Here is a 26,061-nt window from a genome sequence, read left to right on the forward strand (position 1 = left end):
GGATAGATAGATATGAGATAGATAGATAGATAGATATGAGATAGATAGATAGATAGATAGATATGAGATAGATAGATAGATATGAGATAGATAGATAGATATGAGATAGATAGATAGATATGAGATAGATAGATAGATAGATAGAATAATAGGAGATAGATAGATATGAGATAGATAGATAGATAGATAGATAGATAGATAGATAGATAGATAGATAGATATGATAGATAGATAGATAGATAGATAGATAGATAGATAGATAGATAGATATGATAGATAGACCTCATGTCTGGTTGTGGTTTAGTTCCTTCCATAAGTTAAACAATGGGAAATCCTATCTGTTCAATAACTTGGACATAATTTGTAGTTTTCAGTAGAGGTCAGGAATGTTACTTTAGCTTCCTTCCTTGTAAATTCCAGAATTCTCGAGGCTTGGGAAGAGGGTCACATGACATCCCCCCCTGACCTTAGGCCCGGTCACCCCAAGTGTGGTGTAGGGTGAACATAACATGGAAAGATAATACATGGACAGATAGAACTAGTATAAAGGAGACTTCCATTGTGTTGTTCCTATTTGTTGTTTTGTGTTCTCCCTTCCCTAGAGCCTCTGTACACCAGCGGGGTCCATGCCTGGAGTAACATCACCACCCTGTTCTTGGATTGGGGTCAGAGTTTCCAGCTGAATGGACAGCTAAAGGAATTTGTCTTAACTGAGAGAGGACACCGTATGTACAGCGGCCTGGACTCCAGCGTCCACATCCAGAAGACCACCGATAAGAGTGAGTGACCCCAGGAGGACACCTAGGCCCAGCCTTGTACTTACCACAGGGGTCACTAGATCCTCATAATAAGGGGGGTGATACATGGGATGAAGTCATCTCCTATCCATCGCTGAGACCCCACCAATCCCAATAATGGGGGGGTCCCGTGTCCCATCTGTTTCCCAGTTTCATCTTATAGCAGATCCCCCGCAGCCCATACAGAATGGATGGAGCAGAATCTGGTTCTAGAGAAGGGGGTGAGCGGGTTATTACTGAGCACATGGACCTTGTAGGGAGAACATTCACCTTTGTGGTCACTGGATTCATAATATTTTTGTTTTTCAGCCTTTTATTTCCAGGTGAAGTGTACAACGGACATGGGGAGTGTGAGCACCCCGACTGTAAGATACAGCTCTGCCACCGGACTAGGTAATACTGATGTGTATGTTATAGAGCAGGAGGAGCCGAGCAGATTGTATATAGTGTCCTATCTGCAGGCAGCATGTTATAGAGCAGAAGGAGATGAGCAGATAATAGATAGTGTCCTATCTGCAGGCAGCATGTTATAGAGCAGGAGGAGCTGAGCAGATTGTACATAGTGTCCTATCTGCAGGCAGCATGTTATAGAGCAGGAGGAGCTGAGCATAGTGTCCTATCTGCAGGCAGCATGTTATAGAGCAGAAGGAGATGAGCAGATAATAGATAGTGTCCTATCTGCAGGCAGCATGTTATAGAGCAAAAGGAGATGAGCAGATTGTACATAGTGTCCTATCTGCAGGCAGCATGTTATAGAGCAGGAGGAGCTGAGCATAGTGTCCTATCTGCAGGCAGCATGTTATAGAGCAGGAGGAGCTGAGCAGTTTGTACATAGTGTCTTATCTGCAAGCAGCATGTTATAGAGCAGGAGGAGCTGAGCATAGTGTCCTATCTGCAGGCAGCATGTTATAGAGCAGGAGGAGCTGATCAGATTGTACATAGTGTCCTATCTGCAGGCAGCATGTTATAGAGCAGGAGGAGCTGAGCAGATTGTACATAGTGTCCTATCTGCAGGCAGCATGTTATAGAGCAGGAGGAGCTGAGCATAGTGTCCTATCTGCAGGCAGCATGTTATAGAGCAGGAGGAGCTGATCAGATTGTACATAGTGTCTTATCTGCAAGCAGCATGTTATAGAGCAGGAGGAGCTGAGCAGATTGTACATAGTGTCCTATCTGCAGGCAGCATGTTATAGAGCTGGAGGAGCTGAGCAGAATGTACATAGTGTCCTATCTGCTGGCAGCATGTTATAGAGCAGGAGGAGCTGAGCAGAATGTACATAGTGTCCTATCTGCAGGCAGCATGTTATAGAGCAGGAGGAGCTGAGCAGATTGTACATAGTGTCCTATCTGCAGGCAGCATGTAATAGAGCAGGAGGAGCTGAGCAGATTGTACATAGTGTCCTATCTGCAGGCAGCAGGTTATAGAGCAGGAGGAGCTGAGCAGATTGTACATAGTGTCCTATCTGCAGGCAGCATGTTATACAGCAGGAGGAGCTGAGCAGAATGTACATAGTGTCCTATCTGCTGGCAGCATGTTATAGAGCAGGAGGAGCTGAGCAGAATGTACATAGTGTCCTATCTGCAGGCAGCATGTTATAGAGCAGGAGGAGCTGAGCAGATTGTACATAGTGTCCTATCTGCAGGCAGCATGTTATACAGCAGGAGGAGCTGAGCAGAATGTACATAGTGTCCTATCTGCTGGCAGCATGTTATAGAGCAGGAGGAGCTGAGCAGAATGTACATAGTGTCCTATCTGCAGGCAGCATGTTATACAGCAGGAAGAACTGATTTTCTAGGCTAAGGTGCTAAGTATAAAAACAGTAGGGATTTACTTCAATAAATGACATATTATACTTTTCAATAATGATCGGCGACCAATCCATCCACATTTTTGCCTTGCAGCGTCCTCTACAGGACACATGTGGATGTGAATAAAGGCTCATAGAGGGGAGCGCTACTCCCCTTTAATCATGTCCAGTCACTCCGATAAGACACATGGACGGTCTTTGCCCCTTTAAGGATCGTAAAACATGGAACCTAAACATGGAGGCCTGTAGATGTTTTTAAAGGGATGTTCTAGAAAGAGCAACAAAAAGACATAACATGTAGAAAATGTCATTTCATATCGGGGAAATATAACGTCTGGGAGGATGTCGGTCGTGTTGGGGTTAATGGATGGGTGGTGGGTGACATTACACGGGGCTGGGCGCCTCGCGTGCGGTTGTTGCATTACTTTTTATGGCTTCATTCATTGTTTTATGTGCGGCTATCAGCGAGTGCGGCGGCGGCGGCGGAGGGAGAAGCCGCTGTTTATTCTAGTAAATGAAGATGCCAAATAAAGGTTAAAATTAGTCACCCAGAGGATGCGGCGCGCGGCGTGTAAGTCAGCGCCTGACACATCCTATTTGTGGGCTTGTGGGGGGAGCGTGACATATCCCTCCGCAATAAGTGTAAAGATTGAGCTCTGCTCATTTCATGACTCATGAATCAGTCTCTTACACAGCGGCTCAGATCTGAAAAGCCCCGGACAGAATAATGGGACCGATCCCGCAGCGAGGAGGGGGGGAGGGGAGCGTCCGATCAGGAAGGGTCCCCCGCTATGTCAGAAATCTCACTACTAACTAAGTATATAAAGCCCTTCCCCTTTAAGATGGCTTATTCACTTTAATAATAGGCAATGTGTCCCCCCCCCCCCCATTTACACGCACGTGTACCCCATGATCGTTATTTTTGGGCCAAAGCTTGAGCCCCTAAAGAAACAATTCATTACAACACCAAAAAGAGAAGAGAAGGGCCCCATAGTCTGACACTATTGTATATAAGCGCTTGGGGGGCCGCACAAATGACGGTAACATGAAGAATTTGTTTGGGGGGTGTCACTTACCTTCTACAGAAGTGATGGAGACAGAAGGTATCACTGAGGCCACCACGAGGATATAGGATCCGACTTTTTTTCCCCAATAGGAATGGGAGTCATGGTCGTATCACATCTCATCTATCTATCTATCTATCTATCTCATATCTATCTATCTATCTATCTATCTATCTCATATCTCATCTATCTATCTATCTCATATCTATCTATCTATCTATCTATCTATCTCATATCTCATCTATCTATCTATCTCATATCTATCTATCTATCTCATATCTATCTATCTATCTATTTATCTCATATCTATCTCATATCTATCTATCTATCTATCTCATATCTATCTATCTATCTATCTATCTATCTATCTCATATCTATCTATCTATCTATCTATCTATCTCATATCTATCTGTCTATCTATCTCATATCTATCTGTCTATCTATCTCATATCTATCTATCTATCTCGTATCTATCCATCTATCTCCTATCTATCTATCTCCTATCTATCTCATATCTATCTATCTCATATCTATCTATCTCATATCTATCTATCTATCTATCTCATATCTATCTCATATCTATCTATCTATCTATCTATCTCATATCTATCTATCTATCTATCTATCTATTTATCTCATATCTATCTATCTATCTATCTATCTCATATCTATCTATCTATCTCATATCTATCTATCTATCTATCTCATATCTATCTCCTATCTATCTATCTATCTCCTATCTATCTATCTATCTATCTATCTCATATCTATCTATCTCATATCTATCTATCTATCTATCTATCTCCTATCTATCTCCTATCTATCTATCTATCTCATATCTATCTCTTATCTATCTCATATATTTCTATCTATCTCCTATGTATCTATCGATCATTTATCAGGCCACAAAAAGAGAATCTGCAGTAATTCGCTACATGTGGGTTTTGTTCTAAAAACTGATAATCTCACAGACACAAAACTGCGGGAATTTGTAAAACTTTCCCCAAAGTTTATTCTGTGTTAACCCTTCACACGCTTCCGTGCTGGTAAATTGTAGCTTTTCCATATACAGAATAAAGTGATGTCAGGAGCTGAGCTACAGAGCGATCAGGAGTAATATTAGCCGGATGGGGGTGAGGTGCGGGGAGGGTGGAATCACCTATTAGTAAGACGACGTATGGAGATGCAAATGTGCACCCAGCCAGAACCAAAGAAAATAAATATGTGCGGATTAATAAGAGACAAATAATAGAAGCTGAGGCCACACAGGGGCCGGGCCGCCATCCGCAGTAATAGGGGGCTGCTGATGCGGAACGCTTCATAAGGAGTTTATTAGAGGTAAGGGGCTGCGGGGCCGGCACAGGGCAGGACAAGGGCAGAGACATTACTGTGGAAGCTGATACCATCACTATATTACCAGGGATAATTGGCAGAGCCTTTAATGATGGTTAAAGGGGTGAGCGGGGATGGGGACAACAGATGCAGTGATGGTTATATGGGTTATAGGGAAAGGGATAATAGAGGACTGGGATCACATAGAAAAATCATATATATACTGATGTAGTGGCATCTATTATAGGCAGCCATATATTTACGGTGCTCATGTAACTACATGTACTGAAGTAGGCCCCGCCCAGTGTGGGACTGGAACACCAGAGTACCAGAGGATCCTCCGGTGGGCCCAGGTTCTAACCTAATACAAGGCCCCCTAGATACCAGAAGACAACCTAAATAGTAAACCACTATAGACTACTACCTAGCAAAGGATGAAGAATGGGCCCCCAGAATAATTTTATCTTATGGGCCCAAGAAACTTCAGTCCGAGACTAACTGGGGTATTCTCATCCCTAGGATTTTCCATAACTGCCAGGTCCCAAATCTATGTAGAGAACAGGGTACATTTACAAATGAAAGGAAGGGGGTCGCGAATGTCCCCTTGTGGGATAGTTCAGTCATAGCCTATTTTTAGAACTCCCATTACAAGTGAATGAGAGTACCCCCATTTGTCGTCAGACAGGACCCATCCTTGAGTTGAATCATCTCCATCATGCTTGGGTCTTCTTTTTAGGTATGGGAACAACTGCCCAAGACTTACTGTAGGGGAGATTAGGGTAAAAGAGACCAACTCTAAACATTTTCGATAGAGGATATTGTCCCAGTCCCTCGCTTGTGCTTTGTCATCTGGAGAGTCAAGATGAAACCGGCTTCGGCAGACTACATGTTCATCTAAGTCAGCAAGACGCGGAACTGAGGAAGTAGTAAATGTAGGACCTAGTATGGCCAACTTTCTAGGGCACTTTTCATAATTGGCCTTCACAGTCATATGAAAAGTGAATGGGTCATTGGCAATATGGATGACACAAGGTCTGCTTCATGGTACGTTCTAGTCAATGCAGACCAAGTATCCTAATGGCCAACACAACTCTGTGCCGATTCTGCAATGGTCTGAATGGTACCCAATAACTCATGGATGGGGCGGCTCAGGGATTGTGAAGGTTTCTATAGTCGTTATGGCATAACATACATGTTACTATATCCAACGTGATGGAAATCACAATAGAAGCTGCAAAGGGTCATCCCAAAGCCAGTTGGAGTCTCAGCTGGTATGGCCGAATGTTGGTGATATTTCTCCAACCGAACACCTGGACATAGAGAGAACAAGTCATAGCATCAAAGATGACCATAGATGACCAAGATGATGTGAGTCTAGGTCCGTTCTCAGGGGGAGTCATTTACTAAGGGCCTGATTCGCGTTTTTACGGCGGGTTACCCGAATTTTTCGCCGATTTTCCCTGTATTGCCCCGGGATTTTGGCGCACGTGATCGGATTGTGTCGCATCGGCGCCAACATGCATGCAACGGCAATCGGGGGGACATGGCCGTACGAAAACCCGACGGATTCGGAAAACCGCCTCATTTAAAAAAAAAAGTGTCGCTGGACACGCGCTTACCTGCACTCGGCCCGGTGAACTTCAGTGCATTCAGCGCAGCAATGACACCTGGTGGACGTCGGAGGAACTGCCTAAGTGAATCGCCGGAAGACCCGAATCCACCGCAGAGAACGCGCCGCTGGATCGCGACAGGACCGGGTAAGTAAATCTGTTCCGGAGTGTAGTAGCCGTCTGGAGTAGCCGTAGCTGGAAAACCCAACCAGAAGCTTACGACATCAACAGCTCTTTTGTATTTAAAGGTATAAGATCCGCATTGATGGATTTGACTGCTTCATTTTTCAGAATTTTCACAGTCGATTTGAGAATATTAAAAAATAAAATGAGATCACATCAAAAAACGGAACGATTCCTCTAAATCAAAGGTCTGGCTGTCTCAATATTGAAATAGGATTTTCCTTTCCTACAAAACAGAACAATATCACCTGCACGAAGGAGCGCGGCCGCGTCTATTTGATGATCCAATACATATTTAATTAGCTTTGCGTGGCTTCTATAAATTGGATGGGTGCGATGGACATTGCGAGTTAATTAAAGTCTATGCCGGTAATGTCCGCAGAGTAAATACATATTATTTTATGTGACGGGTATAAGCTCCTCTGCTTCTTCCATCAGCTCCGGAACAATCAAATCCAAGCACCAAGAACGGGATGGAGACGAAAGCGAGCGCCATCTACACCGAGCTGTGGTTCATCCTGGTCATGGCCCTGCTGGCCCTACTACTGCTAGCCATTCTACTGTCCCTCATCCTACAGAAGAAGCTGACCAAGAATCCCTATCCGAGGGAGCGGCCGCCACTAGTGCCCCTCCAACAGCGGATGTCACCCGGGAGCGCTTACTCTGAAAGCGACACCTACACGGTATGTAGAGACTGCTGACCAATGTGCAAGTGGATTGCTGTGATTTCTTAAAATTAGGGTTTGTTGAAGTTCATGTAACAAAAACTGAAAAAGTCTATAGTCCCGTGTGTGTTCCCTAAGGAGTAACATTATCAGGGGGGATTTATTGCAGCCTGAAAACAAGTGTACAAGCTGAAATTTAGTTGAAGAGCCAGGGACTGCGACTACTCCACCTCTACGCCTGTTGGGTGGGCAGGGGGCGGTGAAGTAGGCCGGTGTAGGGAGGCCCCGCTCCAGCACACTAGTGATAGCCAGATTCGGGCACAGGCAAAAGCGCAGGCCTAATCTGGCAAAGAACGGAGCCAGGAGCACGAGGTGCCCGGCAATGGTGCCCACCAAGCCAAACAGGAGGCCAGAGGTGGGATCCGGTTTGAATCAAACGCTGTTGATCCATTTTCCTCTATGATTATGTGATTTATAGTCTTTATACTATAGCAGTTCACACCTTATATGTGTACCTGGCAGTCTCCTCTGTATTGGCTGGTGGAGACCTAGCTGCTGGGACTCACTGTTCCCCCTCCCCTCTCCATTAACTTCTATGTCATCTGACACCTCATTGAACCTCTGCCATTCTTGCTAGCAAGGTGGAATTTAGTAATGATCTCAAGCGAACAGCAGATGATGAAGTGGAAAGGTGTGGGGGGGGGGGGGGTTAGAAGAGTCAAAGTAAAAGGAGAAGGAAGCACTTTCCTCTGATATAGTACACCATTTCTTGTAGGCATTTTCAGTAGGAAGCAAGTTAGTTACAGTTAAAGGAACACTCCATGTAGATCTCTAATCTGCAAAAAGGGGGCCTTGGCGAGAATGAAAATGTTGCATATGATATTCAGACATGGAAATAAAGGTGTTGAAAAATTGTGAAAAAATTTTGCTAAACAAAAGGCTGCATAGGTATGGAGGAAACTGAGATGACATCTGCAATGGCCATCTAGGAGTGCACCAGATTTATTGTATGCTAGATACTCCATGGACACTAGTATCCTAGTAGTAGCTGGTACAGGTTTATGCACTTACTGTATTAGTTTATCATGTGGTAGAATTTTACAAACATTGTTAAGCCACATCCCCTTTTTATGAAAGGAACACTTTGCTCCACCCCTTGGATCTCTATTGTTCATCTCTACAGTCTTTATCTCCTCCCTTTCCGGTTTCCTTCCTTCCTGTCTATCTTCTCCTGTCTGCTCACCTAGAAGCGCTCAGTCTGTGGCAGTCAGCAGCCTCTTCTGACACGTCCTGTATCTCAAGTCTCCGAGTCACCAGTCTGTTCTGGAAACAACCCAGAAAAGGTAAGAAGATCAAGTTGTCTTCTCATCTTTAGTAGAGGTGGGCAGATCCCGCTTTAGGGTGCCAAAATGTCCCACAATGCCACACAATTTCTTTGTAATTCATAGTAGTGTCTAAAATACCATATAAAAGGGTTACACCATTTTTGGCTTTAAGAGAAGAGATAAGATGAGTGAACCTGATGGTTGGGTTTTGCCACCTGACCCAGAAATATTCCAGATTGGCAGCCGAACAGCAAATCGATGCCCTTTACGACTAGCCATGACTATGATTGGCCAGGACCCCCCGGCCAATTATAGACATGGCTTGTTGCTAGGGGCTTCAATTTGCTGGATTGGCTATTTGGCAATTAGTCCGGGTCAGACAGCCAAACCCGAACTCAACCATTGGGTCCGTTCATCTCTAAAGAGAAGCTGTCAAGGTATTACTATGTACCGGACATATGGCAATGAAGCCAGATTCACAGAACCGGCTTCACAAAATGACAGAAAAAGGCACCAAGGGCTGAAGAACAGGGTAAGTACAAGTGCTGTAATCAGAAGGGAACCAATGCAACAAAAGGGCCCATGACTAGTTCACTCTCCCAAACTGCCCTGACAGGTTCCCATAACAATTCTGGTAATTAAAAATGTGTAAAATGTGCTCAGCTATATCTTTATAAAGCCTAAATACTCTAAGGGAGCCTCATCGAGTGACCCGGAGGGCACGTCACACCCATTCAGGGGGCCATTTTCGGGTTAGTAGATATCATTCTGTGTTCTAGAATGATGCAGGTGCGGTTCACACAAGCTACGGTTAGGCTAAGAAATGTGGGTGACACATGGATCAAGTTTTCCAACACATCGACACAAATTTGTCTGTCTGAATAGTCCATTATAAGGATAGTTATAGTAACCTCACTAAGTGTAGAGTAACTGAGTATGTGCGTCCACCAGAACTCAGTAGGTGGACGTCGCTATACACTCTGAGCACAAGGTGGCGCCATCCTATATAACTACCAGCTCATCACTGGATCAGCATGCGAATGGAAACACCGTTCAATTAGTATAATCTGTAGAATGAACGTATTTGATGGTCTCCTGGTCTTCAACTTTCTCCTCTCTATTATTCAGAGTGATCTTGTTGCCGATGTATCTGGTTCATCAAATCGGATTACACTAAAAAGTTACATAATGCGCCTGGAGGTCAGTCGTGTGCGGTGTTGTACTTTACTTGGCATGGCCTGTGTGATTTCTGTCTATTCTTTATGAACTTAGCGGAGAAGGATCACTCGTAGGCGAGAATTACGTGGTCATCTTCAGTCCATAAAACACGGACAATATGGTTGGCCAGATTCCCCGGATAAAACCTTGTCATGGCCTCGGATTCACAAGATGTCATGAGCCACTGCCATCCTGTTGGGCTATAGTGACATACTGAAAGCATTTATAGTCAACGGGACTGTAGCGTCATTATATGGCAGGGACTGGCGGAATCATAGACTTCTATAGTTGACTATGATTTTGCAACTTCAGGTCCCCCCCCCCAGTGTTTAATCTTACAAATATGGCCGACATAGGTTTAATTTTTTATAAACCAAACAGGACCACCTGAAAGTAGCCTTAGGAATGGAAACCTGATAGGTGTAGGGAGTACTCCCTTCTATTTACTAGACCATGGACAGATTTACTGATGTCCATCATGGGACCTCCACGTATGAAGGACACCTACTGGAGCTTTCCCGCTAGAGATATTGAAAAGCCTACACTCTCTTAATACATGATGGGCAGATCCTCAATAATCCTAAGGGGGGTTTTCTTCTCCCATTTCGCTGTACTGCCTCTTGTCACATTTGGTCAGTTGTTTGTCTTCTTAACTTGAATGTATTGACTCTCTCTTTAGGGAATGTCGGACATAAAGATTTCTGGAGTGGAGACGCACTCAAGTCACAATACGATGGTGGTGAGGAAGACAAGCCAAAGCCAGATCAGCCACAGCTTCTCCCAGAACTCCTTGTACCGCAGCGCCAGTCAACTCATCGCGTCTCATGATAAGAAGTCCATTGTGGACAGCTCTATATGGGACAGCGCCATTCAAGGCCACGATAGTGGAATGGTAAGCACAAGGAGATATCATAGGTATGTTCACAGGATCACCGTTCACAGTTCCTGTTAGAATTTCAGTAATATTGGAAAAAGCCTATTTTGGCATTCACCACCATTCACATTTTTTCCAGATTTTGCGTAGTCGTAGTCAGAGAGCTATAGCCTTTTTATTTTTCTGTAGCTGCACATCAAAGATCAGAGGTTTGTGACTGTGGAACAGACGTGGACATTGATATTGGGTGCAAACAGAACTGGCACCATCTTTGTCTACAGGTTTCGAGCAGTGGTTCACTTAAACTATGACCATACTACAACTAAGAGCATCAACGCTCAAAACATCAGCAAATCTCTGCTTTTACATACTGGTGTCTAATGAAGAAAGTTTTAGTGATGAGATATTTGTGAAATTATACCATCTAAATCAGTGGTGGCAAACCTATGGCACGGGTGCCAGAGGTGGCATTCAGAGCCATTTCTGTGGGCACTCAGACAATCGTCCCAGGACAGAGTTCACTAAATAGGACCAAATCTTCCTGCATTCCCGTGCAACTTACGCCACACTTCATTGGCTGTTTGGAACTGCGGGAAAAGTGAGAAGGTGTTTACAGAACTGCATTATCTTTGGAGCTCATCCTGCTGGACCCACCGTTCTTTCTCTATAGAGAGACCCTGGAGAGAAGCTACAAGAAGAGTCTGAATTTTCCCTCCTTCTTTCAACTGTATTGGTGACCTCAGGCAACTGATACGATTGAAAGATGTGGAAGAACAGGTAGCAGTAAGTTACTGCTAAAAATGCCATGTTGGCACTTCACGGTAAATAAGTGGATTTTGGTTGTAGTTTGGGCACTCTGTCTCCAAAAGATTTGCCATCACTGATCTAAATGCTTTCTTCTTTCACATTCAAAATCTAATATTCAATAATAATAATGTCTATATTCATAGTTCATGGATGATGAGGATCTTACGAGCACCATAAAGAGCTTCAGCACCGTGACCAAGCAACATACGGCCTTTACAGACACACCGTTGTAAGGAGATCGCCTCGAAGAACATCTCTACCCAGAAGTCAACCACAAAGACCAACATGTGGCTTTCACCATCAAAGTGTCTTCAGTGAAAATATGGTTGTTCATAGACACCGAGAAGCAGAAGACCATCATTGTCCAAAGATGACCAAGCAGCAAGGTCACTTCACCCATCTAGAGCTGTGTCATGGTTATAGCTATGGTGACCAAGCAGTAGAAGTTGCAATGATCAATGTACGGAGCCTGGAGCCAACGACTATGGAAATAAGAATAGAGATAACGTTATACGAGGCCTTCAAAAACGCTCAAGTGTCCTACACTGACCACCATGATGGAGTACGAGGAAACGGGAATAACAGAAGCTTTTTCAGACCCGGGTGTATAGTCTCGAGACGTATCAGAGGAAGTTGTGAACTTTAGAAGACTTTACTAGGGGAAAAATGTAGAGGACAACAAAATCAAAACCAGTGAATCCAGTATTCAGTCAATTTAAGGGGTGTTCTGTGACTGTCCTACGGTGAGGTGTGGCCCCTTCTCTGTATACCAGAACCAGTATAGGGACTCTGTTGAGTTAAGCAGCTTAGTGCAATTCAAGGATCACTTGACCCGAGTCATGGACCTGAAGATGACCACTGAGAAACGGCAGCAGTGCTTGGGCAGTCATTTATCGGCCCCATCGTGATACGGATCAATACAGTAGGCTCAGAAGATCCCCTTTAAGGCGACCATCTCACTAATCTAGTGGTACATTTCAGAATTTCTTCGTTTGAGTTTTATATAAAATAAATACACAATTCTGAATGGATCTGGTCATTTTTTTTTAGACTCTTCGCTCAAATTTCGATTAATTATATTTAAATGGTTGGAAATTTTGGCCAAAATATGGAAGGTCCCATCTCCTTTCGGATGAAGGGGTGAAAAAAATAATTGAGCATTTCAACATCTCCTTTGTTCTTAGGTGACGTAATGGCAGATTCCCCTCTCTAATAAGTAAGGGGGGTGTTCGAGAGGCTTCAAACTTTTACTTTAAATTGGTTAAAAACTCCAATATCTCATGAAACTAAATCAATACAATATTGATACATTAACAATAGATTCAAAATATTGATGATGTATCCATGGAAATGGTCTTCAATATCAAATTGTTGGGGGTCCAACACCCAGCACCCCCACAGATCACATGTTCACAGCGGCTGATAAAGAGAGCAAAGGAACAGGAAGCAGACAGCGCCATTCTCTGTGTAGTGGTCAGGTCAGGTTACTGCCGAACAGCTCTGCTTAAGCTGCAGAGACCCGGCGTCCTTTCTCATGTTCTCGGAAGGGGCTGACTTCCTCTGTACAAGTAGTATTGGGTTAACAGAGAAGGACGACCCCACAAAGATGTCAGAGAGTAGATGGATGTGTCCGCAGGGGTGGCTTTCCCTATAGAGATTAGGGGAGGTCAGACCTTTGGGAAACGCCAGATTAAGACCCACATCCTCCCTTGATCCCTCCCGATATGTCATGGCCCTGCCCGATGCAATCCCCTCCAGCTAAAACAGAGGAGGAAGAAACTAGAAAGAAATGGAGGAGGAAAGCGGCGCCAGGTAGTGCCATCTCATACAAAGGGGGGTCAAGTATAGCATTAGGGAGCCTCTAAAATATCAAATCCACAGCTGGGTGTTGAACATGTGGCCTACTGTCAGAACTACAGGAGGAGGATATTGTAGTCCTCCGAATAATCCACCACCAGGATGAAGGATTGTAAACCAAGCACACTAACATACTGGTGTGTACCCCCTCTGGCAGGATCTGCTATTCTTTTAGCTTTTTAGGACCATGTTTTTTCAAAAAAGTTTTTAAAATTATGCAAATGAATCTTAGGAGCCCCAGGGCCCAGAGCCCCTTAGACTCATTTGCATAATTTTAAAAACTTGTTTACGTAAAAACAAGGGCCTAAGAAGCTAAAAGAAGAACAGATCCTGGCAGAGGGGGCGCACACCAGTATGTCAGTGTGCTTGGTTTACAATCCTTCATCCTGGTGGTAAATTTCCTTCAAGAATCTTCACCCCGCCTTGTCACTTCTCGACAGGAAAACAAAGACAAGAATGTAGGGAAAAAAAACATTTCATGTCATCTTTTATATCTCATACTGGATGGTTACATGTGAGCACGAACACATCACAAAATTGTAAAATCTGCTCATATATTCGTATATATATACTCCATTAGATAAAGGTTTTATATATATAAAAAAAACATGATTCTCATTGGTCGGTTTTCTTTCTGGAACATTAAATACTGTCCTAAATCATAAGAGACAAGACACTGGGGGGGGGGGGGGGTGCATTGAAGACGACGGTGTGTGTGATGACACCGGAGTGCAATGTCGCTGTCGAAAGCCACGCGGAGCGAGTGCCGCACAGGTATAAAAGTATCACGTTGCGTCTCGTGCAAAATATTGCTATAGATTTCTATTAAAATAAAAAAAAAATTTAAATATTTCCGATAAATGTGCGGTCAGTGCGTCCGATAGCGGGATAAATAACTATTTATAGGTCAATAAATTATTCACTAGCCTATGTGTACAAAAAAAACGTATAGAAAAAAAAAAAAAAGTTACACGGCCACGTGTGGCCCGAACCAACCGCATGCCGTCATACAAGGTCATACATACATACCGTAGGCAGTGAGGATAGATATAGGATGTAGGAATACCGTGCCATGCTCCGCCCATATAGCAGTCAGGATCATCCAACCTCATGTCATGTAAACACAAAAAGTGCACAAATAGTTGACCCCTCCCCCTCAGCACTTTCTGTCGTCATCTCCTCGATCTGTGGACCGATATTAGAATAAAGGTGGGGGCAGACGTGTAATAAATTCTCTATGTGTCTCCCTCTTCCCCCCTCCTCCTGGCTGTAAGATAACTGGCTGCATCTGCGGCTATGAGATACACAGCGGGTACGGAACGTATTCAGACTCCTTTAACATTTTTCTCTTTGTTTCATTGCAGCCAATCGGGAAGATCAAAACAAGTTCTTATTTTTTTGCTCATTAGTGTGCCCTCTGCCCCCTTCTAGACAGAAAAAAACAGAAATGTAGATATTTTTGCTAATTTATCAAAAAAAGGGAAACCGGAATATTGCATGGTCATAAGTATTCAGATCCTTTGATGTGACACTCGTATATAATTCACATGCCGTCCATTTCCTTCTGATCCTCCTTGAGATGGTCCTACTCCTTCATTGGAGTCCAGCTGTGTTTAATTAAACTGATTGGACTTGATAAGGAAAGGCGCACACCTGTCTATATAAGAACTCACAGCTCACAGTGCATGTCACAGCACATGAGAATCATAAGGTGTAAGGGACTGCCCAAGGAGATGAGAGATAGAATTGTGGCAAGGAACAGATCTGGCAAAGGTTACAAAAGAATTTCTGCAGCACTCAAGGTTCCGAAGAGCACAGTGGCCTCCGCATGTCCTGGATGAAAACCTCAGGCTCTGGACCTGGGCCGAAGGTTCACTTTCCAACAAAACAATGGCCCTAAGCACACAGCTAAAATAACACAGCAGAGGCTTCAAAACATCTCTGTGACCATTTCAGCCAGAGCCCTGACCTAAACCCAATTGAGCTGGACTCTGGACAGACTTGTAAATAGCCTCCACCAATGTTCACCATCCAACCTGAGGGAATTGGAGAGGATCTGCAAGGATGAGGCAGAGGAACCCCAAATCCAGGGGTAAAAAAAACTTGTATTTTCCTAGAAGACTCCTGGCTGCACCAGCTCCAAAGCTGCTTCTACTCCACACTGAGCAAAGGGTATGAATACTTATGACCATGTGATATTTCTGTTTTTCTTGTTTAATAAATTAGCAAAAATATCTAAATTTCTGGGGGCAGAGTGCACATTAATGAGCAAAAAAAAAAAATTACTTTATTCATCTTACCAATTGGCTGCAATGAAACAGAGTGAAAAATGTAAAGGGGTCCGAATACTTTCTGTATCCACTGTAACTGGCTGTTACAGGGGCTGCAAGATAACTGGCTGCTGCTGGAGCCTCTCCCCTCCAATACAATTCTTCAGAAATAGAATAGACTGATTCCGGCAGCGGGTCATGTCCTGCCTCCCTGTATGATGATGTTTCAGCTGGTTTCAATGGAAGGAGATCCAGGTCCTAATGTTTTGCGGCTCTCTTGATAACCCCTTTAAGCCCCCTCCAATCTTCCCCTTTACATTAGTAAAGCTGGGGGGTATATGTCTTTGCTGCTAATTCCCTGGGGACCACCCACTAATCTCTATGTCTACTATCTGCAGTCAGCCAAGTGGGAGGTGTACAGCACTTCAGCATTAGAGGCATCTCCGCCCAACCTGAGGACCACCCACTTAACTCCGTGGCTAATATCAGTACTCAGCAAAGTGGGAGGTTCCTAGCAGCTGATCCGTCCTGAAGAGTCTTAACATTAGTCAAGTGGGAGGTGCCTAGCACTCCAGGTTTACTAGATGATGACACATACCACTTATGTTAATGCACTAGGACCCTCTTGGCTAGTGTATACGGCAAGCCTCAGAGAGGTGTCATTAGAGACCGGCTGCTTGTCTAGGGTCTTGCTGATGGGGCCATGTAGGGTATGAAATGTAGTGTAATATGTAATAAAGACCATCTGAGCGAACAAGACTATACGTGAGCTCTACATTCTCACTTATAGAGTGGTGGACCCCCAGTCTGACATATCTCCTCATAGGTCACACATAGGAGTCTTGCAGTTGAGAGCAGGTCCGGTGGGTTTCATAGATTGCTCTACCGATACTTTTGGATACCATATTAGGATCAGATAGGGATAAGATATTTCCTGACCTTGCAGTTAAAGGGGTTGTCCCAACTCTGCAAGTTATAGGATAAGGGGATAAAATGCAAACTTTAGACCCCCCCCCCCTTTAAATAGACAAAAACCGGACCCACCAGCGAGCCATTACCACCACTCAACGAACCCCAAGCTTGTTGATTAACGTTTTTGTGTTTTCCGAGGTGTCATGGCCGCTGCAGTGTTGCATTGTGGGCCTGTACTCCAGTCATCCACTAGTGCAGCAGGTTGATCAGATGGTTGAGGATTGGATTATATTGCATAGTCCTGACACGAGGAGTCACTTTTTTTCCGTCGCGGTGAAGTGGAGGACTTGGTAGGAGACGGTGAGGCGGTTCCGGAGGACTCATTCCCGCCGTCCCCCGGTGAGGAGCTTAAGTGCGGTACTTGGGAGACCTTACGTCTGCTGAGAAACGCTCCTTCGAAGCCACTTTTCTTCTTGGACTCGGTCTTGGGTTCGCCTTCTTCCTCTACGACCTTCCTCCTGACATCCGGGATCTCGGGGTTGGGGCTGCAGTCGCCTGCGCTCTCCGTGCTCTTGCCCGGTTTTTGAGCCGTCGTCGGTTTCTTGTCGGGGAAGCAGCAGCTTTCGTGTTCGCTTTGTCGCATCTCATTTTTGAGAAGAATGTTCCCGTTTTCCGGGGTGACCCTTTCGGCAGTGTTTTTGTTAAAACTGAAGGCCTGAAAATCTCGGTAGCTGTGGAAGCTTTCCGTGCGTCGCGCTCGTGCCAACAATGGGCTCTCCCGGTAAGGCCTCACTGAGCCGTACGTGGCGGCTTCGTGTATCGTCTCGTGGTGAAGCTGTAAACTAACGGCACAAAAAAAATAAAAAAAAATAAATTAAAATATCACCATTAAAAAGGCGTTTTCTCATGAATCAGGTTAGGCCCTATCCAGGCCTGATCAGTTGGGGTCTCAGTGATGGGACTCTCACAGATGAGGAGATCGGGAGGTCCGATGTACCCCAGTTAGACCCCTCGTCGCTCCACGAGATGAGAGGAGCAGCTGGTAGCGCAAGGTCAGACTGCCCCGTTCATCTCTATGGAGCCGTCGGAGATTGCCCCTCGTCGTAATATGTGGGGGCCAATCACTGAGACCCCCACCGATCAGTAAGTTAGGCTCTATCCCAACTTGTTTTGTGAGAAAATCCCTTTAATATTAAACAGCACTCTGCTGTCAGATGGGTGGAGCCAGGCTGCATGTTCCTGCCCAGTTGCCCAATTCGTTTCAGAGACAAATATGCTAAATAGGCTTTCTAGAAAGAGAGAGGTGGTCCTGACCAGACCAGATAAGAGTCCTGGCTTTATTCGACTACGATCCAAAAATCTCATTGGTTACTCAGGAATGGCGGAGGCTAGAGGGAAATTTCCTGCCCCAATTAACTGCCCCAGAATCCATGGATAAGTACCTATTAAAAGGAACCCATCCTGATAAACCAGGGACATTACTCATAGCTCCGGGCACCAGGACTGTGATAATCTTCTTATATTTCTTATCTATGGTCTTCTTCCTTCTAAAATCAACTTAGAATTTATGCTAATGAGCCTGAAGGGCTCTGATGTCTATTACCAGAGTCCCTCTGTGCTATAGCTTTACAGGCTGTTACACTGTGCATGAGCACTTCACCTTCCACTGTGTGAGATCAGGCAAAGGGAGGCGGGAAAAGCTGGGGAGCAGAGGGGGGGAGACAGTGTAACAGCCTGTGAAGCTACAACACGGAGGGGGGTCTGGTTTCACCCGCCCCCAGAACCCTTCTGGTTCATTAGCATAATAAAGAAGATTTTAGAAAGAAGTTGATTGTGAGGGTGTTGCACTCGCCACCCATGCCGATTTCCTAAATGATGATTCTAATGGGGGGAAATCCTTCGTGATCTGTTCAGTCCAAGCCAGAGAACCTTTTTAAGAAACCAAAGTTCTGTTCTGTAAAACCCAAAGTTTCATACATTTGGGAGCAATGATACCTGGAGCTAGAATCGCGCAGGCGGCTTTGGTGAACCACGGAGGTGGCGGGGCTGATGTTGGGGGTGGCGCAGCGGGAGGCACTCAGGTCACACTGGTCTAGTAACTTCAGCAGCTCTTCCTCCGTTGGACCTCCGACATCTACAAAGAAAACCAAACAAATGAAGAGTTTCCACCAATAAGTTCCACCATTTCTCTGCGCTGGGCCGTACCTTTATCTTCTGTCTTGGTCACCATGTCCATGGCGGTGGTCAGGTCCCACATCTGGATACTTCCATTCGAGTGTCCGGTGAAGAGATAGCGGCGGGGCCGGGAGCCCATCCGGCTGGAGCCTTCGCATTCCCGGACGGTAAAACATGTGATGGTCGTGCAGTCGACTGCTTGGATTTCACAGATTCTGCAAAGGATTACACCTGGTTTCAGTTTGGGGTCATGTTGCAGGTACAGATCCTGCCGACACACTATGTACAGGCTGAATTTATCCAGCTACTAGCGATCCGCTAGGCCTCAGAGGCTGGAAGGCAATCCCTAATGGTTCAGCAGGACCCATAATTAGTATGAGATTGTCACAACTCTTCCCCAAAGTAGCTGATGGGTAAAGGAACATGGTGGCTTAGTGGTTAGCATTAGGGCCTTGAAGTGCTGGGTTCAAGTCACAGGTTCAACATCTGCAAAGAGTTTGTATGTTCTCTCCGTGTTTGTGTGGGTTTCCTCTGGTTTCCTCCCACACTCCAAAACATACTGGTAGGTTCATTAGATTGTGAGCCCCATTGGGGACAGGGACTGATTTGGCAAGTTCTGTGCAGTGCTGTGTAATCTGTGTGCGCTATATAAATAAAGGATTATTATTATTAACCCCTTCCCGAAGACCCGAGGCTACTTCGTTTTAACTCATTCATTACAATGTGCTATCAGCACATTGTAATGAATGAGGAGTAAAATCCACATATACTATGGCAGTATGGCAGTATATGGTAGGATCGATCAGACAACCTAGGGTTAATGTACCCTAGGGAGTCTGAAAAATAGTAAAAGTAAAAATAAAAAAAAGTTAAAAAAAAAAAATAATAAAAAAAACTAAAAATTCTAATCACCCCCCTTTCCCTAGAACTGATATAAATATAAATAAACACATTAAAAATAATAAACACATCAGGTATCGCCGCGTCCAAAAATGCCCGATCTCTCAAATGTAATGTAATAAAGGTTTTTCACTGCGTTTTACCCCGTTGCGGAAAACAGCACCCAAAGTTGCCATTTTGAAAGATATAAAAAGTGATCAAAAGGCCATACAGTCCTAAAAATTATAGCAATGAAAACACCATCAAAAGTCGCAAAAAATGACACCACCCACAGCTCCATACACCAAAGTATAAAAAAGTTATTGGCGCCAGAAGATGGCAAAATAAAAATATTTGTACAGGAGGTTTTAATCTTTGTAAATGTATGAAAACATTATAAAACCTATACAAATTTATTATCCCTGTAATCGTACCGACCCAAAGAATAAAGTAGACCTGTCATTTGGGGCGCACAGTGAAATCCGTAAAGTCCAAGCCCACAAGAAAACGCTGCAAATGCTTTTTTTTCACCATTTTCACTGCATTTGGAATTTTTTTTCCCCGCTTCCCAGTAAACGGCAGGAAATATTCAATACCGTCACTACGAAGTGCAATTTGTTACGCAAAAAATAAGCCGTCACACAGCTCTTTATGTTGAAAAATAAAAAAAAGTTATAGATTTTTGAAGGCGGGGAGTGAAAAATGGAAGTGAAAAAACTAAAAAGGGGCAGGTCGTTAAGGGAGGATGGGACATGCAAACATGGCTGAGTGTGCATGTGTCAGGAGGATGGCTTGAAAGGAATAGCCATCGGCTGAATGAGGGGACTCCACCGTGTAAGGAGCAGTCTAATTGACTCGTGCCTGGGTATCGGACCCTCAAAATCTTTAATTTGTCACATCCTTCAATCCTACAGATATTACATTCCTCCTTAAAGGGCACCTACCACCACAAATCTACCTATAAAGGTAGATTGGGTGTTAGGTGGATCAATGGGACGTGAGGATAGCCCTTTTAAGGGCTAATCCTCACGTCCCTGCACTTTTTTAATAACTTTTATTAGATATTTATTCAAATTTACTTATGCGGCTACTGGGGCGTGGAGTAGCCGCATCTGAGGTTACACAAGGCAGCTGCTCCACGCCCTGGTAGCCACTTTACCCCTCCTACTCGCGCCCTCGTCCGGCGATCCTGGCGTCTGCGCATGCGCAGAAGAGCAGGCCCGCGCCTGTTTCGGAGTAGTGACCGCGCAGGCGCGGGCCTGCTCTTCTGCGCCTGCGCAGACGGCAGGATCGCCGGACGAGGGCGCGCAGCTACGCGGAGCTGCGCGCCGAAGATGGGTGAGTAGGAGGGGTAAAGTGGCTACCGGGGCGTGGAGTAGCCGCCTCGTGTAATCTCATATGCGGCTACTCCACGCCCCAGTAGCTGCATAAGTAAATTTGAATAAATATCTAATAAAAGTTATTAAAAAAGTGCAGGGACGTGAGGATTAGCCCTTAAAAGGGCTATCCTCACGTCCCATTGATCCACCTAACACCCAATCTACCTTTATAGGTAGATTTGTGGTGGTAGGTTCCCTTTAAGGTCCTGTGTCTGGCTGTAAAACAACTGGCTGCAGCGGGAGCCTCTCCCCATTGCAGGAGATTCTTAAAGGGGTTCATCAGGTTCTCAGTTACCTTTTTCCAGTTGAAGAAAGTCTCACAAACAGCTTATGAGTTATGGGAACCACCTTCTGGATAAACACTTGTTGGTCATCACGTTCCCCAAAAGGTCCTGGAAGGAAAAAGTTGCAAGTCATTACACAACGTCATTAAGACTTCTGAAAGCAATTTACCATCAAGTTTTCGCAAGGCGGCAACCGAGCACGCGCAAGGCGGCAACCGAGCCCGCGCAAGGCGGCAACCGAGCACGCGCAAGGCGGCAACCGAGCACGCGCAAGGCGGCAACCGAGCACGCGCAAGGCGGCAACCGAGCACGCGCAAGGCGGCAACCGAGCACGCGCAAGGCGGCAACCGAGCACGCGCAAGACAACTTAGTATACGTATATACGATGACCTCCTTTTAGGCCGGGGCATCATGAGTCGCAACTCACGGTCAGTGCAAGTCAATGGTGGATTTGCAACCTGCAGCAATTGTGACCCGCCCATTGAAGGAGACTTTGAATTGCAAGACACAGGATGACCCAAATTTAGAAGGGTAGTGGCCAAAACCAAAATCTGTGGAAGGATAAACCCCCTTGTGTGGATTGTTAGTTCAGTCAGGGGTATTCTCACTGGAGGTATACAGCCTCATCTAGACCCCCCCGGTCGTCCATCTTGCTGTATACAGATAGGCGGGTGAGGACGTCTCTCCTTTGTACCTATATCGTTGCCGGAGGAATAGCTGCCGTGGCTCTCGCTCTCCTCCAGGGACAGGATCTTGAAGGAGGCGAGTGGAGTGGACCCGGGTTGGGTGGAGATCATCCCTCTGAAGCGGGTGACAGTCCAGGTCCGGACGTGGTTGTTGTCGGCGCAGACTGTAGAAAAAAACCCACATTGTAACACTTCATTATACTCCCGGGAATTCCAGGACATCGGAAGAGGACAATTCCATACAAACCAACAATGACCCCCTCCCCTCCGTACCTGACACCAGGTGCTTCTCTGACAGCATGATCTTGGTGACCGGGCTCCTGTGTACGGTGAAGGTCTGGAAGAGCTGTGGGCCGGAGCCGACGGTCTCTGGATGCTGCACTATCACCCGGACCGCTCCCGAGCTTGTGCCATAAGCGATCTCTATCCAGTTTCCGCTGACGCCTAATCGGATGCCAAAACGGGTTTATTATAATATTACATCACAGATTCACTTTATACTTCCAGATATCATTACTTAGGTGAGATGAAGGTGGAGCATCATGTAGTCATGTCCTCACCCTATTCATATAGCTCAGAGAAAAATGCTTCTTCCTCCTATTATCAGGCTCTTTCCATGCTCCCCCTCATCCGAAGACCACATTTACTTTGAATTCTCTGCTTAATCAGTGTTGTCACAACAATATAGTCAATAACAGTCAATGGAAGGAGGAACGAAGAGAAGAGACTCAGACAAAAGGTTGCTGGAGCTAATAGTAAGTTTCTATCTCACCCCCAGTGCTTTAGTCACATCAGAATGTCTCTATAATACCCTATATGATCCCAGTAATGCTAATGGGTGATAGAGAGTGTTATGGGAGTGTGTGGGAGACCTCATAGCAGCCAGTCTCCACAAAGCACCAGGTCTGAGTCCTCTAAGAAGTAGAGAATAGGCGAAAACTGCTAGAAAAGCAGAACACAATTCATACAAGGGACATAAATTGTGCTCCTTCTCATGTACACACACACATATACATACGGTATATATATATATATATTCAAAGTTTGTCGAGAGGATAGATATGTACAAGGTTGTCTTGTTAAGTCGGTCCCAGAGTCCCTGTCCCGTACTTACACCTATGCCAGACCTCACAGTATTCATGTAGTGAGGTCTCATACTCACTAGTTTTGGGGGTGAGGTAGACACTCAGTGCAGTGATGGCGTCATTGGAGGGATCGTGGTACAACTCTGTGACCAGGAGATCGTTGTCCTTCATACGGAGCGGAAACTTCTGCATATCTGTAGTGAATAAGTGATAGATTATTACCAGGGGAAACAATCCGATCCCGGAATACGAATGGGACTTCACTACGTTCTCATTGCTGCCACCATCATTCAGCCCTTAAATCTCCTCTAAAAGGGAAAGATCCGCAGTGATGGGTCATCTCAGGGGCCATTCTGTGGATATTGCTGGATGTCTCTCACTTGTATAGGAGCTGAGCTGCAGTACCCGGGGACGGCCACTGTCAGCTCCCGGCTCTATCTACTATGACGTTGATACCGGTGCCGCCTGAAAGACCACCGGCAATCTGATCTCAATGTGGTCAAGCCACAGATACATTCCTGAGCACTGGGGGGGCAACAGGTGGTATCCTCGGTGCTGGGAAGAACAGGACGCTGTACCAGGACTCCAATCTCTTCTATAGGAATTGTGCCGTAAGATATGGAGCTTAAACTTATGTCCTGTTCTGTCGGACCATCATGGATCAGACACTTACAATAACCTGTGGACATTGGTATAACTCCTTTAAGACTATGGAAATCCCCTTTAATCATCCCTATTGGCCTCTGTCGGGTAGGTCAGCCCCCACCAGGAGAGGGCACATGTAGGCAGTGTGAATAGAGGTGCAGTACAGACACCTGCGGAGAGCGTCTACGTCTTACCTATATAATAGATGGATCCGTTATTACATCCCAGGAGCAGAAATGATCCGGCCGTGTCGTAGCTGGTAATAGGAACGACATCTTGTACCTGCGGAGAGAAGGACCTGCATGTAAGTACGTGTCCGGGAGTTACTGTCAGCGGAGGAGGAGGCTCATCATCCCGAAAACTACAACCCGGGATGAATGAAAAGCATCAGAAATTACGACTCCGTTCCACTATTAGGTCTCTGAATGTTCCACGTGTTGCCATGACACACGCACGTGGCCCAAATGTACGTGGTCAGGTCACGATATCGTATCTGGGCTGAGAAGGAATCCAGATAAAGGTGGCTGAAAGGGGGTCTTGTGGTGGTCCCACATCCCCAAGGTCCTGAGTCCCTTATAGTAAGGACCTGGACTTGTATCATGGACCTTACAAATGAAGATATTACATACATAAGGAATATATGCTCCTTTCATCATCATATAACTAAGGGAAAGTGAGAAGTTCTGTTGGGTTCTAAAGGGGTTCTGTTGGGTTTGGAGAGGATTATAAGGACATTTGAGGATGTGACTTGCCAACAAGTGTGGAGCTGTTTTTTTTTTGGAAGAAAACACCCATCTCTGATATCCAAGACGGCTCCATGATGGAGGAATTATCTCATTACCGAGATAGAACTTTAGTGAGAAGGACATTTCACATGAGGACGACTTACCTGCCAGTGCTGGGTGACGGCGTTCCACACCCCGACCTTTCCAGTATGGCTCGTAGCAACTAACTGGTTACCGATAAAGAAGAGCGCGTCCACCGGTACACCGAGGCTGAACACACCTGGAGGCAGGAATAGACATCAATGACGTCAGAGCTGCCGATGGAGCCTCCGAAAGTCACTGCTCAGCAACACACTCTACAACCCTTATATAAGCCTGAAGGGAACCTGTCAGCAGGTTTTACACCACTAGCCTCCTCAGGCCTCCTTTCTAGAATTCTCTCTTTAATGTGAAATCTCACCTGTTTTCCTATAAAATATCTCCTCCAAAATCAGACAAATATGACTCGTCTCACCTTATTTTCCCATGAGATAAGTCAAGTTTATTTTTTGTAGGGGAGTGTCACTTCAGAACCCCCTATCTTCTGTTTTATAGGACCTATAAGGGCTGAAATATCCTTTTCCAGACTTCCATTTTTGTATGAAATTTCACTCGTTTACCTAGAATTTTTTTTTTCCTCCAAAGTCTTGTGACAATGAGAGTCATATTTTGAAAGCAGGAGAAGTGTCATTTTATAAGCCCGTATATATTGTGCTATATAGCACCTAGAAATATGCTGCAGGGGTCATAATAAACGTAAGAATCTCATCTGTCAGCTGCCAGATTTATGGTTCTGTAAGCTACACAAGTGGACATACAGGCAGTTATAAAATAGGTGAAAACTGAAGATAGGGGCTTCTGAAGAGACACCCCACCGCAAACACAAAACTTGACTCATCTCACCTGATGTGTTCTGAAAGATGAGATCCTCATCTTTAACATGACACCAGCATCCCATTTCTTGGTGCTATAGAACTGAAAATAGGAGCTTCGAAAGTGACACTTCCCCTGCCACCTCATCTTGACTCATCTTACGTGAAAATGAGTCATATTTGCCGGAATTTGAATTTTTTTTTTCTAGCGAAACGGGTGAGATTTCTCATAAAAAAGAGGGAATTCTATAAAGAATATTTCATCCCCTGAATACCGGAGGGGGCTCATAATAAAATGGGGTAAAATCTGATGACAAGTTCCCATTAGCTTATACACGTCTATTACTTATTGGCAACAAAAACCATCAAAAAAATAATAATATTCATAATCACTTAAAAAAAAATGACAAAGAATTGATAACTCCAGTAATGTGAAAGTTCGGGGGAATGGAGAGAGAGACAGGAAGGAATGTGACGCGTCTCTGCTGCTTAGTCTCCAGCATGATGACTGCTCTCTGCTGGGAGGGAGACGCTATAAGTAATGAGACTGTCTCCGTAAGATCCTGCTC

At 45.0% G+C, this 26,061-nt stretch overlaps 2 protein-coding genes across 5 annotated transcripts in view; one reads left to right on the top strand and one right to left on the bottom strand.

Annotated features, from left to right (window-relative positions):
- Positions 1-12,715, top strand: part of USH2A (usherin) — a 493,686-nt gene extending 480,971 nt beyond the window's left edge. Inside the window, exons 68-74 of one of the 4 annotated variants that reach the window (XM_072140122.1) lie at positions 603-779; positions 1,107-1,190; positions 7,234-7,478; positions 8,708-8,803; positions 9,914-9,985; positions 10,683-10,895; positions 11,828-12,715. In XM_072140122.1, the coding sequence (XP_071996223.1) occupies positions 603-779; positions 1,107-1,190; positions 7,234-7,478; positions 8,708-8,803; positions 9,914-9,985; positions 10,683-10,895; positions 11,828-11,917 (977 nt within the window). In that variant the 3' untranslated portion in view covers positions 11,918-12,715. The remainder of the gene's footprint in view (positions 1-602; positions 780-1,106; positions 1,191-7,233; positions 7,479-8,707; positions 8,804-9,913; positions 9,986-10,682; positions 10,896-11,827) is intronic. The other 3 variants (XM_072140123.1, XM_072140124.1, XM_072140125.1) reach the window with 3 other exon arrangements.
- A 1,285-nt stretch (positions 12,716-14,000) lies between these two features.
- KCTD3 (potassium channel tetramerization domain containing 3) overlaps positions 14,001-26,061 on the bottom strand; it is a 37,172-nt gene continuing 25,111 nt past the window's right edge. Inside the window, exons 10-18 of the mRNA XM_072140126.1 lie at positions 24,746-24,861; positions 24,051-24,138; positions 23,289-23,405; positions 22,400-22,570; positions 22,135-22,290; positions 21,452-21,548; positions 18,929-19,113; positions 18,719-18,857; positions 14,001-17,565 (exon numbers count right to left, since the gene is read on the bottom strand). Of these exons, the coding sequence (XP_071996227.1) occupies positions 17,010-17,565; positions 18,719-18,857; positions 18,929-19,113; positions 21,452-21,548; positions 22,135-22,290; positions 22,400-22,570; positions 23,289-23,405; positions 24,051-24,138; positions 24,746-24,861 (1,625 nt within the window). The 3' untranslated portion in view covers positions 14,001-17,009. The remainder of the gene's footprint in view (positions 17,566-18,718; positions 18,858-18,928; positions 19,114-21,451; positions 21,549-22,134; positions 22,291-22,399; positions 22,571-23,288; positions 23,406-24,050; positions 24,139-24,745; positions 24,862-26,061) is intronic.

Source organism: Engystomops pustulosus, chromosome 3, assembly GCF_040894005.1.
Source record: "Engystomops pustulosus chromosome 3, aEngPut4.maternal, whole genome shotgun sequence".
Classification (NCBI taxonomy): Eukaryota; Metazoa; Chordata; class Amphibia; order Anura; family Leptodactylidae; genus Engystomops; species Engystomops pustulosus.